At 42.3% G+C, this 17733-nt stretch overlaps 2 protein-coding genes across 5 annotated transcripts in view; both read left to right on the top strand.

Moving 5' to 3' along the window:
• The window catches only part of Ripor2 (RHO family interacting cell polarization regulator 2), a 213504-nt gene extending 210922 nt beyond the window's left edge, over positions 1-2582 (top strand). For all 4 annotated transcript variants that reach the window (XM_051194519.1, XM_051194521.1, XM_051194520.1 and 1 more), the window contains one exon: positions 627-2582. In XM_051194519.1, the coding sequence (XP_051050476.1) occupies positions 627-727 (101 nt within the window). In that variant the 3' untranslated portion in view covers positions 728-2582. The remainder of the gene's footprint in view (positions 1-626) is intronic.
• A 9983-nt stretch (positions 2583-12565) lies between these two features.
• Armh2 (armadillo like helical domain containing 2) lies at positions 12566-15871 on the top strand. Its single transcript, XM_051194118.1, has 2 exons — positions 12566-12845; positions 15421-15871. The coding sequence occupies exons 1-2, from the start codon at positions 12566-12568 to the stop codon at positions 15849-15851; spliced, it is 711 nt and encodes a 236-aa protein (XP_051050075.1). The 3' UTR covers positions 15852-15871.
• The last annotated feature ends 1862 nt before the right edge of the window (positions 15872-17733 follow it).

Genomic DNA, 17733 nt, shown 5'->3' with positions numbered 1-17733 from the left:
ATTCCCTATGAGCTTGTAGGGGCCAATTACATTCAAACTACCACAGGGGTAAAGACTAATTTTTATCTAAAGCCTGAAAGCCTAACTTTTAAAAATTAACTTTTACCTCTAGTCATGTAGACATACATAATGTTATAATGCATAATGATATGTGTGTGTGTGTGTGTGTATGATATAGTGTAACTAAATCAATATAGAATATATTCAAGTTACATGGAGATTCAATGCACTGAGGTCAAGGATAAGCCTTACTGAAATCCCTAATGCACTAAACAAAAATTAATCTCTTATGTGCAGTTGGCAGCAGATGGTATGGACGTGTGCTTTGTCTTTCATCTGGTCACTAACGTTGACTCAAGAGTTCTTGGTTCTTCTAAGCATTGCCTAGAAACCTATAACAATATTAAGAATAATAAAACAACTTCTTCTTAACCTAGGAACTAGCTAAGATAGCAAAAGAAGGCTGAGGGTGTAGGTCAGTGGGAAAGTGTTTGGTCGATGGGCATGAGGCCCTGGGTCCAATCCCCAGGAACTGTGAGAAAAATGTAGCAATAGCATAGCTCCCCCACTCTGCCCTGTGTGATGTATAAAGAAATTAAGTTCATGTTTAAATGTTCCCTATCCAGGAGAAGACGGACGGCTGGCGTATGAACAGTTAGACAAATTCCCCCGAGACTGTGTTAAAGTCGGAGGTCGTCATGGAACCGAAGTTGCCACGGCCTTTTAAATTACACTTCAGCACTGCCTGACTGCTGTCCTGACACCTGGCCCTTGCGGTCAAGAGGGTGCTGTGCTGTGGCCAGACAGACAGCACCTGGAACTTGCAGGGTGCTGCCGCTTTTGCCGGCGTAGAGATTTCAAAGTCCGATTGCGCTGTGCTGTCTAATTTTCCTTGGCCCACAGAACAGGGATGTGCAGAACTCACCGGGCGGCGGCGTAGTTGTGTCTGACAGCGCTTCAAAGTCCATCTTACTTTACTGTGAAATTGAAAATAGTCCTCTTCGCACCTGTTCGGAAGTTCATCTGTAAGCTTGAACTCTTCGTGCTTCCGTGTGCTATTTGGATAAGTAGTAACATATGCCTTGCCACTTTTCCACTGGGTTCAGTGTCCAGTGGCCCCTTAGCTACCTATTTTCACTTTTAAAAACAAAGCACAAAAAAAAAAAAAAACTTCAAAGAGAAGTTTCCTTAGAGAATCCAAGAGAATGATCAGTTGTAATAGACTAAGTTTTATTGCTGAGGATGTGCCCCCCCCCCTTGGTAGAGTGCTTCCTTGGCTTGCATGAAGTTTTGGCTCATCTCCAGCACCACATAGGCTGGGTGTGCTCCCCATATAAGCTCAGTGCTCAGAAAGTGGAGGAATAGGACCCGAATTTCAAGGTCATCTTCAGCTACCCAGGGAGTTCCCAAGGCAACTGGGAAGGGAGGCAGATCTAAGTTTTGTATCTTAGTATTTTTTGTATTTCCTACTATTTGTTTCATTTTTTCCATCCTGAGAATTTCCATATCATCTATTCACACAGTTTAAAAGATTAATTGAAAAATACTGCTTCATTAAGATTGTACCAATACTATTAAAAGTAAACAACAAAAAAAAAAAAAAAAAAAAAACTTGAAGCTTAAGCTTTTGTCCTTTAACAAGAACCATCCTTATCACATTCCGGTTCTTATCATATCTTCAGCCCACTCTTTTTGTTTGGTTTTTGTTTGATCTTGAGATAGTCTCATTGCAATCCTGACTGTCCCTGAGCTCCATATATAGACCAGTCTGACCTTGGACTTGCAACATTTCTTCAGTCTCTGCCTCCAGGGCTGGAATTCCAGGCACCAGCCTTGTTCCACCTACATAATTGTTTTTCCCAAGACAAATACAAACCTCAAAGTTGTAGATTTAGAAAGATGTGCTGTTCTTTCGAGAGGGGGACCTGGAGTTTGGTTGAGTCCTAACTGCTTCTATAAAAATTGTTCAGGAGACTATGAAGTGCCTGACCTTGAGAGATAGAAACCACCCTGTAGTTTCAATAGCAGCTCAGAACCAGGGTGGAGATTCAGCCACTTACTAAGTGTGGAGGGGGTGGGTATGCCAAGAAATCACAACAATATGTGTGAGTGCAATTTAAACTGTATTCTGGATGTGTTTGTATAAAATACCAATTAGATATTAGTTTTAGCAAGACTTTTAAAAGGGTTCATTTCATTTTAAAGTGAAATTTGCCAGGCTTCTGGCAACATACTATTTCAACTGTGAAGTTCCCCTGTACATTTTTGTATATTTGTAAATATATATATGCATATATCCCTCATTTTAAAGGTACACTGTACAGTTGCAGTATGTATAGGCTATAGTCTTTGTTAAATGGGTGAAATGTCTCTTTTATAGAAAATCAAATCACAGGTACTACAGGGCTTTTGTTTGGTTTGTTTGGGATTTGAAACTTTTTGAATATTGCATGGATAATTAATTTCACATCTTTTGTATTCACCTCTGTTTTACTTTTGGTTGGGGAAGTGCTTTCAGTTTTGTGGTATTTGTATCCATCACTCAATCATGTAAGTCAAAATAAAATTATTTTTAATTACTAGTCTAATGTAGAATCTGATATATATTCTTGCTTTTTTATCTATTATTACGTATATGCATAATGTTGGGGGGGCTCAGCCTTGGTGCACCTGTGGAAGTCAGGGGACAACTTGTTCTCTTTGCGCCTTTACAGAGGCTCCCTGGATCAGGCTCAGATTGTCAGGCTTGCATAGCAAGGGCCTTTTCTCACTGCGCCATCTCACAGCCCTCATCTATTTTCTACATTCCCTTCCTTAGTATTTATACAGTAGACCACTACTCATTGTCCACTTGAGTTTATTATTCTGAAGTGAAAATCCTAAGGGAATTCTGTATCCTGATGTAAGTAGTAGACCAGGGTAGGCAGGAGGAAAGCAACTGTTTAAAAACAGCTTCCCAGCACTCAGGAGGCAGAGGCAGGCAGATCTCTGAGTTGGAGGCCAGCCTGGTCTATAACGGGAGTAGCTGGGGTACACAGAGAAACCCTGTCTCAAAAAGCAACAAAAGTAAACAAACAAAACGAAACCTCTTCAGACTGAAGCAGCAGCCCTCCTGTCTTTCCGGAGTGATAAAGCTACTCCACCAAAGCCACTGTTCCTCCTCTTGAAACCAGCCATTCAATAAGCTTATGAATGTCCTAGCCAGGTCCTCGCCCACTTTGCATTGTTCTGCTCCTCTCATCTGTACTCACTATAGGTTCACTCTATATACTTGTCTCTTCTCCCAATTTTTACTCATTGGAGCGCGTGTGTGTGTGTGTGTGTGTGTGTGTGTGTGTGTGTGTGTGTGTGTAAGTATATGCATCTGTGTGTGTTGAGCCTTGCACTTGTGCACACATAGAAGCCAGGATAAGTCACGAGTCCTCTGTCACTCCACCTATTCCTTTGAGGGCCTGTCTGAATCTGAGGTTCGTATGCATATATCTGAACCAGAAGCCATCGAGACCAGGCAATCCTCCTCTCCCCACCTCTCCTCAGACCTGTGGTTATAGGCTTATGTAGGATGCCCTACTGGGATCTGAACGCTGATCCTCACGATCTCACAGCAAGTAATTTTAACAGCTGAGCCATCTCTCCAGCCTGTTCCCTGCCCTCCCCACCACACTTTGAGACCAGGTCTGTATAGCTGAGGCTGCCTTTGAACTCATTACACAGCAGATAATGACATCAGCGAATACTCCCATTGAGATTTCAGAAGAAAAGCCTGGACCAGGTCAGGCATGTGTGGCAGGGTAGGAGTCCTGCAAGTGGTGCCCACCCACCCCATCAGGAGGGCAATGCATGAAGCCGCACTGAGTGAAACCACAGCTGCAATGGAAGATGCAATGGACAGGATGTTTCTAGAGTGCCTGCCCAGGAAGCTGCAACTAGTGAACAGAGCCAGCCTGAGGGAGCAGTCAGGTGGGCTGCCGTTAGCAAGGCTTTTGGAGCTCAAGTCACTGTGTCCAGCATGCTGACCATGGAGATGGCAGACCTCACGTTTTCTCTGCTGGGGTTTTGTTTTGCCTTACTTTTGTCTGATCCTTCCTTTCGGCGCCATATTCCTCCCTTCTGGAATGAGAATGTTTATTTATGTCGTGCCTTTGGATCTTAGATTTACAATGAAGTTTGGCTGGGACCTTAGATTTCCAACTTGGACATTTGTTAAACTTGAACAACTGTTAAAACTCTGGGGACTGTTGGAGATGGACGAAATGCTTGTGTTACCAGGAGAATGAGAATGGAGGTTCCTGAAAAGAAGCTGTACTTTATGCTAAAAATTCTTCAAAGGCTGCTCAACTAATTAGAACCACAATGGCTGTGGGGAGGTTGGAATGTTGCAGGTCTAGAACCTAATTACAAACTACCCAGGGCTAGATTTGCCCCCTTGGTAGCCATTTATTGTCACCTCTGGGTATGACTTAACACTTTCGTTACTAGTGGGTCTTTTGGGAATGTACAAACAGACACCTACCTTCCACCAATCCAAAACTAAGACATCTGAGGCTGCACAGAGGGGCTGTCACCCACCCAGCTGATAACCTCACCACGTTATTTGGAAAGTGTGTTGATTTCCGACATCCTCTGCTCTGTTACTACAAAGATTTCACAAGACTGTTATCATGTTGGAACCTGGTATTTAGGGTAGCCTAAACCTGTGTTTCCAGGCCTGGTTGCTCATATTTATACCCCAAATAAACTCTCTTGTCCCCTTTGAGATGAGAGCTTGTAGTTTTTATTCTGTTTGTTGCTATTTACATTAATATGAGACATGAGCATTTTTGGAATATGGGTTTGTTTGTTTGTTTGTTTTGGTACAGGGTCTCACTGTGCTATCTCTGGCTGGCCTCAAACTCATAGAGATTCACCTGACTCTGCCTCACAAGTGCTGGGACTAAAAGCATACACCATTATGTCCAGTTGGTTTGTACCTTAAGTCCCCCACAGAAGCTCGTGTGCTGAAGGCTTGCTTGGTCCTTAACCTATGGCGCTGCTGGGAAGTAATAGAATTAGAAGTGGAGCCTGCTAGGAGTGAGTGGAGCATGCCTTGAAGAGGTGCTGGAGCCTTGCCCCTTCCTGTCTCTTTTTTGCTTCCTAGCCACCATAAAATCAACAGCTTCACTCCATCACATGCTTCCTGCCATGTCTACCTTTCGATGGAATCAAAAAGGGGGCAAGGTACGAGGGCCCACACTTTTAATTCCAGAATTCAGGAGGCAGAGGCAGACAGATCTCTGTGAGTTTGAGGCTGGCCTGATCTACATAGTGGAGTTCCAGGACAGTCAGGGATATGTAGAGAGACCCTGTCTCAAAAGCAAAACAGACAAGGGAGCCTGCTGACTCAGCTGACTTAGCCTCTCCAAGTGTGAGTCAGCATTTACTCCTTGTAAATTGTTCATCTCAGATATGTTGTCACAGCAATGGAGGAATATTTACAAGGAGCCTAAAAAACAGGTTCTCTAACTTCTCACATACTCAACAGCATTTGCTGCATAGTTGCCATGACTGGTATGTAAGCCAGGAACTGGGCAGCAGGTGTACAGCAGTAAGGACAAAAGACATAACAATGTCTGCCCTTGTAAGATTCATTGTCTGGGGTAAAAAAAGATTATAAGGCCATAAGGAGGAGTGATGATGGAGAGACGGGAGAGAACAGAATCACCAGCTGCCTCTCGCTGGTAAGACCATGTGGAAATACATAGAAATGGATTAATAATTAAGACAGAGCTAACCGATAAGAAACAAGAAACAGGCCAACAGAATTATATCAAATACAGAGTCTCTGTGTGTTATTTGGGGCTGGTGCGGCGGCGGGACAAGACCGGGCGGCGGACGGAAAAACCTTACACCTTACAGATGGCACCGCTGGAGGAAAAACCATACTCCTTACATATGGCGCCCACATGACTAGTAAGAACTTCCACTTAAAATTTAACAAAAGCTTAAAGAAGGGGTTTTAGAAAAAAAGAACAGAGACAAGCAAGGCTTCTTACTAACAGCATTTTTCTCAGTTGGACTCTGTTTTGCGAGAGACAAGCAGATATTTGCGCAGCTCCTTTAAGGGAATTTTCCTGACTCAGCATAAGCGGCAAAAAACTGTACAGCTTTTAAGTAACTCTGCTAACAATTTATTGGTGTGCATGAGAGATGGTGATGGCAGTGACCACATCTCCAAGCCAGCAGCATGCCTGCTGGATGGCAACGTTGACCAGGGCAGTGACCACAGCTTTCATTGCTGGCGGTAAAAGTACCCACCGCCATCTTTGATAACCTCGGCAGAAACAACAAAGACTTCCATTTTAACAATGTTGTTGTTTACCAGATAAAAGACTCATGGCCAGAAAAAGATAAAGATTTACAATAAAGACAGATTCATATTAAGAAAAACCTCTAAAGGTTTACAGTGTGTTCTAAAATATATGTAGGCTTGGGAGAGAAAGAGAATTTAAAAAAAATGGTTTTAAAAAGACAGAGAACAGCTGGGTGTGGTGGCACACGCCTTTAATCCCAGAACTCGGAGACAGAGGCAAGCAGATCTCTGTGATTCCAAGTAAACCTGGTATGCAGAGTGAATTCCAGGACAGATAAGAGTTACACAGTGAAACCCTGTCTCAAAAAATGAAAAGATAGAAGAAAGAGAGTAATAATAAAGCCACTTAAAGATGGAAAGCTCAGAGAGAATCTGGATACTGTATGGGGTTATATTGTCTTTGTATCTTTTGACTGCTGAGGAAATAACAACTGATAAAAGAAATGCTGCTGGATTAATTCAATTTATATATTTTAAAAATGCTTTGACTTCAAAATTTAAGTTCAAGGACAAGTTACTGGGGAAAAGGATTTCTATTTTTGTTTCCACAGAAAATGAAAAGCTGTGGATTCCTTCCAGACTAATGTGGTTTGATCAAGCCAGGCTCCCTGAAACACAGTCGCTGGTGATCCTACATTCAAAACAGCTTGAACAAAGCAGCCTTGCAGATTACAGCCAGGATTTCTTCATCTTCTTAGGATTCCCCCATGACAGCGCCCCCTATCAGCAGGAAGTAGTTTAGAAAGAACGACGCCCAAATTCCCAAATATTGTTTATAAATGTTTGTTTTCATTTAAGTGGGCTTGGTTATAAATGGTTAATGACCACAGCCAATTATTTTTAAAGGTAAAAAGGGGATTATGGCATAGAAATTGATACTTTGCTTTGGAATAGATTTTCATTTATTGATACAATTTAAGGTCAATTTTGTGATATGTATATTTCTCCTTTTGTTTAGGTATTGTGTTTATATAGCTCATTTAAAAATGTAATGTATAATTTAGTACAGATAGCTACCTATAATAGTCAAAACTTATAGCTAGGTGAGTTAGGATTTCTAGATATACAGAGATGTATTTGAGATGAATAGGCATTCTTTAAACCTTTCAAAGACCTACAGAATATGGCATTTAAAATGGTTTAGGGTTTTTCTTGACAGTGAGACATAAATGCTCCTGGCAACATCACCTGAGTCAGAAAGAAAGATGAAGATGACCATTGAAGAAACTTGTTATGGAGTTTACTTCTAGTATGGCAATACTAGCCATTTGGACAAGATACTGCTCTTGTCTGGACTGTTTGACTTTATGCTGTATAAACTGGACATGCAGGACCCACAGAAAAGCGACTGCTTATTCAAGATGGACATTGCTATAGAATTCCTGCTTCATGGAAGAGTCTGTCAGACAGTCTGCAGGACACAGAGGAAAATGATTGACAAACTGGCAATACAAGAAGACAGTTTTAAGTTTCCTGCTTTGCTGAAGAGTCTGCCAGACACACTATGGCCTATGGGCTGAAGATGGAAGATTACAAAAGAACTTCGGGTGACTAGGCAGTGAGTTGTCTCTGTCATTTCTAAAGTTTATATATTTTCCTTCTGTGGTCTTTGAAGGAGTTGAAGACAGATAGTTATGGTTATAGTTTTCCTTAGTTATGATTAAAGATAAGTTACATATAGGACTTTAGATTCACAAATATAAGATAGATGATAGAATAGTTTCTTTTAGTCTTGCTAAATGTTAATAGACTAAATATTGTTAACTGTTATTCTTATTTGATAACTGTTGTGTGATATATTTTGCTATGTTAAGGTTAAAACCCTTCTTTTTATTTAGACAGAAAAGAGGAGATGATGGGAGATGCCATTATGTATATATGTTTCTCATACTGGTTAATGAATAAAGCACTGTTGGCCAATAGGAAAGGAAGATAGGAGGGACTAGGAGACAAGGAGGAAAGAGGAAGTAGTAAGGAGGAGTGAGGATGGAGAGATGGAAGAGAACAGAATCGCCAGCCGCCTCTCGCTGGTAAGACCACGTGGAAATATATAGAAATGGGTTAATAATTAAGACAGAGCTAACCGATAAGAAACAAGAAACAGACCAACAGAATTATATCAAATACAGAGTCTCTGTGTGTTATTTGGGGCTGGCGGCGGCGGGGACAAGACTAGGCGGCGGGGAGGAAAAGCCATACACCTTACAGATATGTTGTCACAGCAATGGAGGAATACTTACACGGAGCCTAAAAAACAGGTTCTCTAACTTCTCACATACTCAACAGCATTTGCTGCTTAGTTGCCATGACTGGTATGTAAGCCAGGAACTGGGCAGTAGGTGTTCAATAGTAAGGACAAAAGACATAACAATGTCTGCCCTTGTAAGATTCATTGTCTGGAAAAAAAAAAAAAGATAATAAGGCCAAGAAGGAAAAAAATTATTGTAAAAGATTGGGTTTGAGATGGGGACTCAGGGTTTTCTATTGCTGTGAAAAGACACCATGACCATGGTGACACTTATAAAGAAACATTTAATTGAGGTAGTGGCTTAGTTTCAGAGGTTCTGTGCATTATTAACATGACAGAAAGCATGTAGCAAGTACGTAGGCAGATGTGGTGCTGGAGCTGAAAGTGCTACATCTTGCAATCAACAGGAAGTTGACTGCAAGCTGCTTAGAGGGAAGCTTGAACAAAAGAGACTTCAAAGCCCACCCCCACTTCCACCAAGGCACACCTCCTAATAGTGCCACTCCATGTGGGGGCCATTTTCTTTCAAACCACCACAGGGATATGCCCCAGTATTAGAGCAAATGTCTAGCAAGCTTGAGGCTCTGAGCTTGAATTCCAAAGCAGGGAAAAGGTAGGGTAAGGAGAGGCAAGCTCAAAAGTCACAAGTTTAAAGGTCAAGAAATGCCTATAAAACGTGTGGTTGAAAACTGAACAGAGAAATCATATAGATTTTCTCTGGAAAGAATACTCCAGGGGGCTGAAGAGATGGCTCAGTGGTTAAGAGCCCCGCTACTCTTCCAAAGGACCTGGGTTTAATTCCCAGTTCGCACATGGCAGCTTGCAAGCGACTAATGCCCTCTTCTGGCCTTTTGGGTACCAGGTACACACGTGATGCACAGACATGCAAGCAAAGCACGCTTACACATAAAATAAATGTTTTCTGTTTTTTAAATAAATATTCCAGAGGCAAGAAATATAAGGCTTTGAAAAAAGTACCTTGTTTGGTGTTTTGAATTTTCTATACTCTTTATATCCTTATCCCTTTACAAGTTCATATAACTGAAGTACACAGTCAGGAACATTTTCTAATGTTTGGGATATGTTTTGAAAATAAAACCAAGAGAATGAATTGGTTAGGAGGTTGGAAATGGAATGAGAAACAGGCTAAGGATGAGTGCAAATATTTTAGACTGAACAATAAACTGAAAATATAGAATATCGACAGAAAACCCTACAGCAAGAAGAAGGAAACACAGGAACTATTTTAGATGCAATAAAGTTTATATCCAAAGATCAAGATGGTGATCTAATATAAGTCTGGAATTCAAGTAAGAAGTCCTATTAAAAATGTAAAATTACAGGAGACTTAGGCAATTGGATAAATGGATCTCTATGTGTTCAAGGCCTGCCTAGTCTTCATAACAAGTTCCAGGCCATCCAAGGCTACAGAATGAGACTGTCTCAATAAAACAAACCATACACACACACACACACACACACAGAGAGAGAGAGAGAGAGAGAGAGAGAGAGAGAGAGAGAGTTGAGCATCAGAGCATAATCACAGTACTTGGTGGACTGAGACAGTAAAATCAACGTCTCAAGGGCTGAGCTGGAGAGATGGCTCAGTAGTTTAGAGAACATAGTGCCTTTAAGAGGACCCCAGTTCAGCTCCCAGCACCCAAACACTTGTAAATTCTTGGTCCAGGAGAATCCAGTGTCCTCTTCTAGCTTTCAAAAGCACTTATACTCACATGTGGACACACACACACACACACAGAACTACACACACTACATCAGGATTAATTACACTAGGACATACCCCTGTCACCCACCACCACCCCACTCCCATCAATGGATGTATATATTGGGTTTGGGGTTGTTTTGCTTTGTTTGATTTTATGATTTCGTTGATTTGTTTTGTTTTTGTTTTTGAGACAAAGTTTCATATAGCTCAGTCTGCCTCAAAGTCACTTTTTGCAATATATACTTCAAAGATATGTGTACGAATATGGGTATGGGGTAGAGTTTATGTGCATGTGCCTGTGTGTGCCTGCAGAGTGTTAAACAAATAAACAAAAAACAATCTTTAGGAGAGAGGGCCCAGTGGTTAAGAGTGTGCATTGTTCTTTCAGAGGACCTGGATTTAATTCATAGAACCCACATGGCAGTTCACAATCATCCATAACTCCAGGGAATCCAATACCCTCTTCTGACTTCCCAGGGTGCTGGCCATACACATGGTGTATAAACATACATTCTGGCAAAACAGTTACACACATAAAACAAAAGAAGTTACCTTTTGGGGGGGGTCAAGACAGGGTTTCTCTGTGTTGCGATGGAGCCTGTCCTGGAACTCACAGAGATCTGCCTGCCTCTGCCTCCCAAGTGCTGGAATTAAAGGTGTGTGCCACCAGTACCCAGCTAGAAATCTATCTTTAAAAAAAAAAATAGATGGGGATTGACTGAATTGAAACATCATCCTCTGACCTAGTACCTCTGGGATTCTCTGTAGACACCTGTACACACATGCACATAACCCCCACCCACAGTTGTACATACAAGTAAAAGAAAACTAAGAGTTTGAAATATATACTGCAAAGCCAGTGAATGAGACAGACTGAGCTATATGAGACCTTGTCTCAAAACATATGTGTGTGGGGGGGTATGCACACACGTGCGTGTGGGTGTTGACTAGGGGTGAAGGAGTGTGTCCTTGTGTGATCCTGATGCAGTGGTGTACACTTGTAGGAGGCTTGTGCAGTTGAGCTCAGGGGTTAAGGTGATTCTAAGCAAAATAGCAATAAGCTGTCTGAAAACAACCCAAACACATAAAATTGAGCAAGTTTAGGATATAGAAGTCATTTAAAGACAAGATATTGACTTAGCTGGTCTATACAAAGGAAAGATGGAGGAGTAGATATAATCAAGACTTGTTTTGTCTTTAAACTTTTTTTAAAAGATTTTATTTGCTGGGCTTGGTGGTACATGCCTTTAATCCCAGCACTTGGGAGACAGAGGCAAGCAGATCTCTGTAAGTTCGAGGATAGCCTGATCTACAGAGAAGCCCTGTCTCAAAAAACAAAAGAAACAAACAAAAAATTACTTAGTATGTACACAGTGTTCTACCTAAATGTTTGCATGCACACTAGACTAGGACACCAGATCTCATTATAGATGGTTTCGAGCCATGTGGTTGCTGGAAATTGAATTCAGGACCAGTGGTCTTAACCTCTGAACCACCTATATAGCCCTGTTTTGGTTATGGTCTTGTTATATAGCCCAGGTTAGCTTCAATTTCTCAAGCCTCCTGCCTCAGTTTCCTAAATGTTCCGATGATAAAAGCTACCACATTTAGCAGAGAGTTTTTTGTTTTGTTTTGTTTGTTAATGAAGCCCAAGTGCTTATATACTGAGATCCAGTTGCCAAGGAAAATATCCTAAAACACGGGAAGAGCAGTATCTTTTAGAGGATTGGAAGAAGTTAGTACTCACAGACACCCACAGGCACAAGAGAAGAGAAAAATGGGCACACACAGATGAGTAGATGTGATGTGGGTGACATTTGCTTCATCTTTGTCATTAAAACAGGCTAAATCTATGTGTAAAGAAAAACAAGCACCACAGCCTTCAGAATAGTCAATGCAAGTTCCAGAAGCCACTTAGAAGCGAGGGTGGCAGTCCAAGGAGAAAGTCCAGTAAGCCCAGCACAGGACAAGGAGCAAAGGCAGGAGAGAGCTATGTGTTCGGGAAACAGCTTGAGTGTATGTGCCTCCAGAGAAGCACAGTTTGCTTTTTTTGTTCTAGTCCTAAAAGTCCTTGAATGCCAGCCCCAGGAACCTCGCGTTTATTGTTTCTGGTTCCTATGTTCGGGTTCTACGGTGTTGCGGGACAGTACCCTACATTCCGTCCTACCTTGTTGCCTTGTTGCCAGGCAGTGCGTTCCTGAGCTGCTATCTACTCCAGCCCCGCCTGTGTACATGAGCACCAATGGCCTTCATCAGGAAGTTGAGAATCCACTCTCTTAGCAGGCTGATAAGCAAAAAGGCCCGTCAGAGCTTCGAGCAGCTGTTGAAGTACCTCAGACTGCTATGGAATACTATTAAGACATATTTTAGGACCCAGGAGGAAGAGCAGACAGTCTCCACAGCTGACTGCATTTTTCACAGAGAAAAAATTATAGAACTTGGCTACACGCTAAAGAATACACGTCTATCCCTTGAAAAAAGAGCTCAGGCTGCCCAGAAAATTGGACTACTGGCCTTCACAGGTACTGTTTCACCTCTGTGCTAACGTGGCTGCTTCATAATCTTCTGCTTGTTATAACACTGCAGTTTAGAAGGGACTATGATGATGGTGGTGTGGTGGTGGTGGTGGTGATGGTGATGCCCTGGCTGTCCGGAAATGCTCTCTGTAAACCAGGCTTAGATTCTGTTTTCAATATCAACCCAAGATCTTTCAAGTTCAATCTCAGATTCCAACAAGGTACTTACTAAAAGGGCATGGGATAAAGAGTACTTTGGTGGAGAGTCTAGCCACTGGAGCTCTGTTCATGGGTTTCTCTAACTTATGTTACCCTGGACCTACAGTGCTGAGAGAATTCCATTTGATGTTAAAGCTTTAGTGGAAGCCACATGGGAGCTCTTTCCCTTGCTTCCCACCTGTATAGCTAAGACTAACACCAAACTAAAGCATTCTGGTCCTCTTATAATTGGTTAGTTGGCTCTTCCTCCAGAAAGTGAACATCTAGGGAGCTGAGCCTGCCTCAGGTGATTCACAGCACAAACAATTCCTCCATAGTGCTGGAGGTCTATCTGAGGTTCCTGACTCTCTAGTTTTGACCATTTAATGGATATGGATAAGAACTCCTACATTTCCCCTCATGGATATCATTCTTTGAAGATTTAATCCCTCAAATTACACCTAAGGAATTTACTTTCCCACTTAAATAAAACTAAAGCACTCAGACCTTTTAGCCAGAAACTTTTTGTTTTGAGGAAGGGTTCTCATGTAGTCCAGGATGACCTTACACTGAATGGGTTGGACTTGGTAGTCATTAGGCAGTGTGATCTTGCCTTTCAGTGATATACTTATTAGCTTTCGTAGTAACTGTTTTTGTTTGTTTGCTTGTTTTGTTCTGGTTTTTGAGACAGGCTTTCTCTGTTACGTAGCTCTGGCTGTCTTAGAACTTGAATGTAGGCCAGTTTGGCCTTGAACTCATAGAGATCCATCTGCTTCTACCTCCTGAGTGCTGAGATTAAAGGTAAGTGCCACCACGCCCAGTTCTTCATAAGTATTTTGGGAGTAAAAGTTTTTACTATTTTTTTCAAAGACATTTCTTTAATAATGTCTTTTCTTGTTTGAGGAAGGAGTTTGAGACAGGGTCTGATTTTGTAGCCTTGGCAGGCTTGGAATCACTGTGTAGATCAGGCTATCCTCAGACCTGCACAGACTTCCCTGTTTCTGCCTCCAAACTGGGATTACAGATGTGTAATTGGCTGTGTGGTTACAGATGCATACACTACACTTGGCTGTGTGTAACACATTTTATAAACTATAAAAATAAAATGTTTGGTACTTATATTCTTCATCAAACTTTATCACAAAGCCAGACATGGTAACACATGCTTTAATCCCAGCACTCAGGAGACAGAGGCAGAGGATCTGAGTTTAAATCCAGCCTATTCTACAGAGTAAGTTCCAGGAAGGCCAGGGCTACACAGAGAAACCTTGTCTCCGAGAGAAAGGAGAAGAAAACAAAACAATCTAGGACTAGGCTGGGTTGATAACTAAGGAAGAAAAATCTTATACAGCAGCATCGGCCTTGGGTCTGGGAATGAGTTGGGAGTAAGAAATAAACAAGAACAACTCAGCAATTAATGTCTCTCAGACACTTTTCTACCACGAGGCAGCTGAGGGCTTCCTGGCTCAGCCTTTGCATTTCCTTTGGGCTCTGACCATCGATCTCAGATCCACAGACTTTCCTCCAGTACAAAGACTGACCTTCTCTAAGCAAACATATCCAGATCCTACCACTTGGATACATTCATGCCTCAGTCCACATAACTGAACCAAGGGAGGAGCCTCAGCAGGCAGTGACCTTCCCATGCTTCTTACGTGCTTCTTCACCACATTTTCCGTTTCCATGGTTACACAGAAAAGGAAAAGTTAGTACATTTCAAACATTACTGACAATTGCCAGAATATGAACCTGGGTCTGGGGGTATAGTGAGGCCCTGTATCTGACCCCTAGAAACAAAACAAACAAAATGGCAGAGGAAACAGAAGCGGAGCAGATAGCTCACTTAGCGAAAGGCTTGCTTTGCAAACATGAGGATATGAGTTTGAGCCCTAGCACCCACATAAAAAGTTTGATGTAGCCTTCGAACTGGAGAGGTGTGGATGGATGGGTTAGCCAGTCAGTCAGGCTAGTCTGTATGTAGATTTCTAGGCCAGAGAGACCTGGTCACAAAAATCTTAAAAGTATATACCCCAGCATGGTAGCTCGGACCGACGACAGGAAAATCTCTTGAGCTGGAGGCCAGCCTGGTCTACAAAGTGAGTTCTAGGACAGCCAAAGCTACACAGAGAAACCCTGTCTCAGAAAACCAAAATAATAATAATTCAAACGTGGATGATGTCTGTTGTTACTGCTGGGACCACATGTGGGGTGCCAACACCCACGAAGCTGAGACTGTTTCCCAACCTCCTCACACATGCCCATACATACACATATACATCCCCCCTCCCAACCCCGGCACACACAAAGAATAATGCACAGGGGCCTCTGAGATCTTACCAGCTATCTCTACATACTCCTGGAAGCGGAAATGCTTGTCTTACAGGAGGCCTGAGTGCTGCACAGTTCGCCAGCGAGTACATGAAAGATGTCGCCGCCTTGCTGCAGAGTGAAAAGGTGATGTCACCAAAGACAAAGATCCTGATGCTCCAGGGTGTGGCATGCTGGTGCTACTTAAACCCTGCCAGCCAGAAGAGAGCCAGACAGCTGCAGTTCATTCCTATTTTCATTACCTTCTTTGAGACTCCCTTCCGTTCCACCATCAAAAGTGAAGTCAACAGCCATCGCCTCGTTCAGTTTTGGATATGCTATACCCTCTCCGCCATGACCTGTAACAACTTAGCCATTATGAAGGAGCTGAGATCCTACGGCTCTCTGAAATACCACCTGCAGATATTGGCTATGGAGAACTGGTCTGGGTGGTCTGAAAATTTTGCGGAGGTCTTATATTTCCTAATCGGTTTTCACAGGAATTAGGTTTTTTGTTTGTTTGTTTGTTTTGCTTTGTTTTTTGTTTTTCAGTCCAGTTAAATGACCCAGCTATCTGTGGCATTACATTACCCTGGAAACCTGAAGGCATTGCATTACCCTGGAAACCTGAAATAAAGAATAAAATCCTTGTGTTGTTCTACATTTCTGTCTTTTGCAGTTAAAGAGTTCTATGCATGGGCTGAGGAGACGGTTCAGTGGGGAAAGTACTTGCTGTGCATGCCTGAGGACAAAAGGCTAGATCCCCAGAATACACCTAAAAGCTTCGTGGGTGTTGGCACCCCACATGTGGTCCCAGCAGTAACAAAGCCTCAGTATGGATGGTGGACAGTAATGGGGGAAGACACACCAGGTCAACTTCAGACATCTAAACACGCACCACAACATACAAATATGTACACACACACAATCTATGTAGACATTCATACAGTCTGCCAAACGTAATCATAAAACCTCTGGGAAGTTCCACAACTTAATATGAACTTAAAAATATGGGGCCCCATGAGATCACACACGTGTAATCTCTCCCATTAGGAAATGAAGATGTTAAATCACCCAGGCTTGTAATCCCAACTCAGCCACTTGGCAAGTGAAGGCAGGAAGGTTGAGAGTTTACAACTATCCTGGGTAACAGAGTAAAACTTGTTCTCCTGGGTTTGAGGCCACCCTTGCTCTACAGAGTGAGATCTGGGATAGGTACGGTTACACAGAAAACCCAAGAGGGAGACCCTAGTCTCAAAAAATAGAAAAAAAAAGTCTAGCCATGTGTGGTACTTCAAACATTTAATAACAACACTCAAGAAACAGAGCTCTCTAATTTGGAAACTGTCTGGTCTATATATTAAGTAACAGACCAGCTAGAACTATATAGTGATACCCTGTCTTAAAAAAAAAAAAAAATGGTTGTGGTCGTGGGATGTGTTGGGGAGGGTAGCTGGTTCACTGTGGATAAAGAGCATGCCACACAAGTATAAAAACCTGAGTTTGAGTCACCAAAATCCACCTAAACTGAGCACAGTAGAGTGGCACTCCTACAGCAGTATGAGAGGCAGAGATAGGAGAATCCCTGAAGATTGTGGGTGAGCTAGCCTGGTGTTCATGGCTATGAATAAGAGGCCCTGTCTCAAAGAAGGTAGAAGATGAGGACTGACACTGAAGGCTGTCCTCTGACCTCCACATGCACAATGTAACACTCACACACCCATACTCACACATATGAACATACACACACATCATATATGTACACACATTTGGGAGGGAGGTGTTTCAAGACAGGGTTTCTCTATAGCTTTGTAGACCAGGCTGGCCTTGAACTCACAGGCTGCTTCTGCCTCCCAAGTGCTGGGATTAAAGGTGTGTGCCACCACTGCCCAGCACAAAAACAAAAAACAAAACAGTTTTTTAAAGTGGAAAACAAAAAACAGCTAGGACTGATGGCACATGCCTGTGACCCCAGTTTTAAAGTCAAGGGTTAGAGATGGCTCAGCAGTTGAGAGTACTTCCTACTCTTCCAGAGGACTTGGAGTTCAAGGTCATCGTCATCTGCTCAACTACATTACATTCTTTCACACACTCAGTAGCATGTAGTTGCAATTAAAGGCAATGGGCTGCATGCCAATTACAAAACTATTGTTTATGGGAATATTGGTTTTAGCCTTTACACAAAAGTGATTGCTTCCAATGTTTACCATTAAATCATGAACATTATTTTTGATACTTGCTTGAGGCTGAATTAGAACAATTACTTCATTACCACTTCCTCATTGAGAAGAAACGTGCCCTGGGTTCTCAGCCTACCACATGCTTACCAGGAACAGCAGCATATGCCTCTAACCTCAGCACTGGGGAAGTAGGAGCAAAAGGATCAGTT

Source organism: Phodopus roborovskii, unplaced genomic scaffold (assembly GCF_943737965.1).
Source record: "Phodopus roborovskii unplaced genomic scaffold, PHOROB, whole genome shotgun sequence".
In the NCBI taxonomy this organism is placed as follows: Eukaryota; Metazoa; Chordata; class Mammalia; order Rodentia; family Cricetidae; genus Phodopus; species Phodopus roborovskii.
The sequence above is the reverse complement of the archived record's forward strand: the minus strand, read 5'-3'. Positions and strand labels throughout refer to the sequence as shown.

Excerpts from the sequence above, each read along its gene's own strand:
- Armh2 (XM_051194118.1), top strand. The coding sequence starts at position 12,566 with ATGGCCTTCATCAGGAAGTTGAGAATCCACTCTCTTAGCAGGCTGATA. Across the intron at positions 12,846-15,420 it reads TGGACTACTGGCCTTCACAG|GAGGCCTGAGTGCTGCACAG; the intron begins GTACTGTTTCAC and ends CTTGTCTTACAG.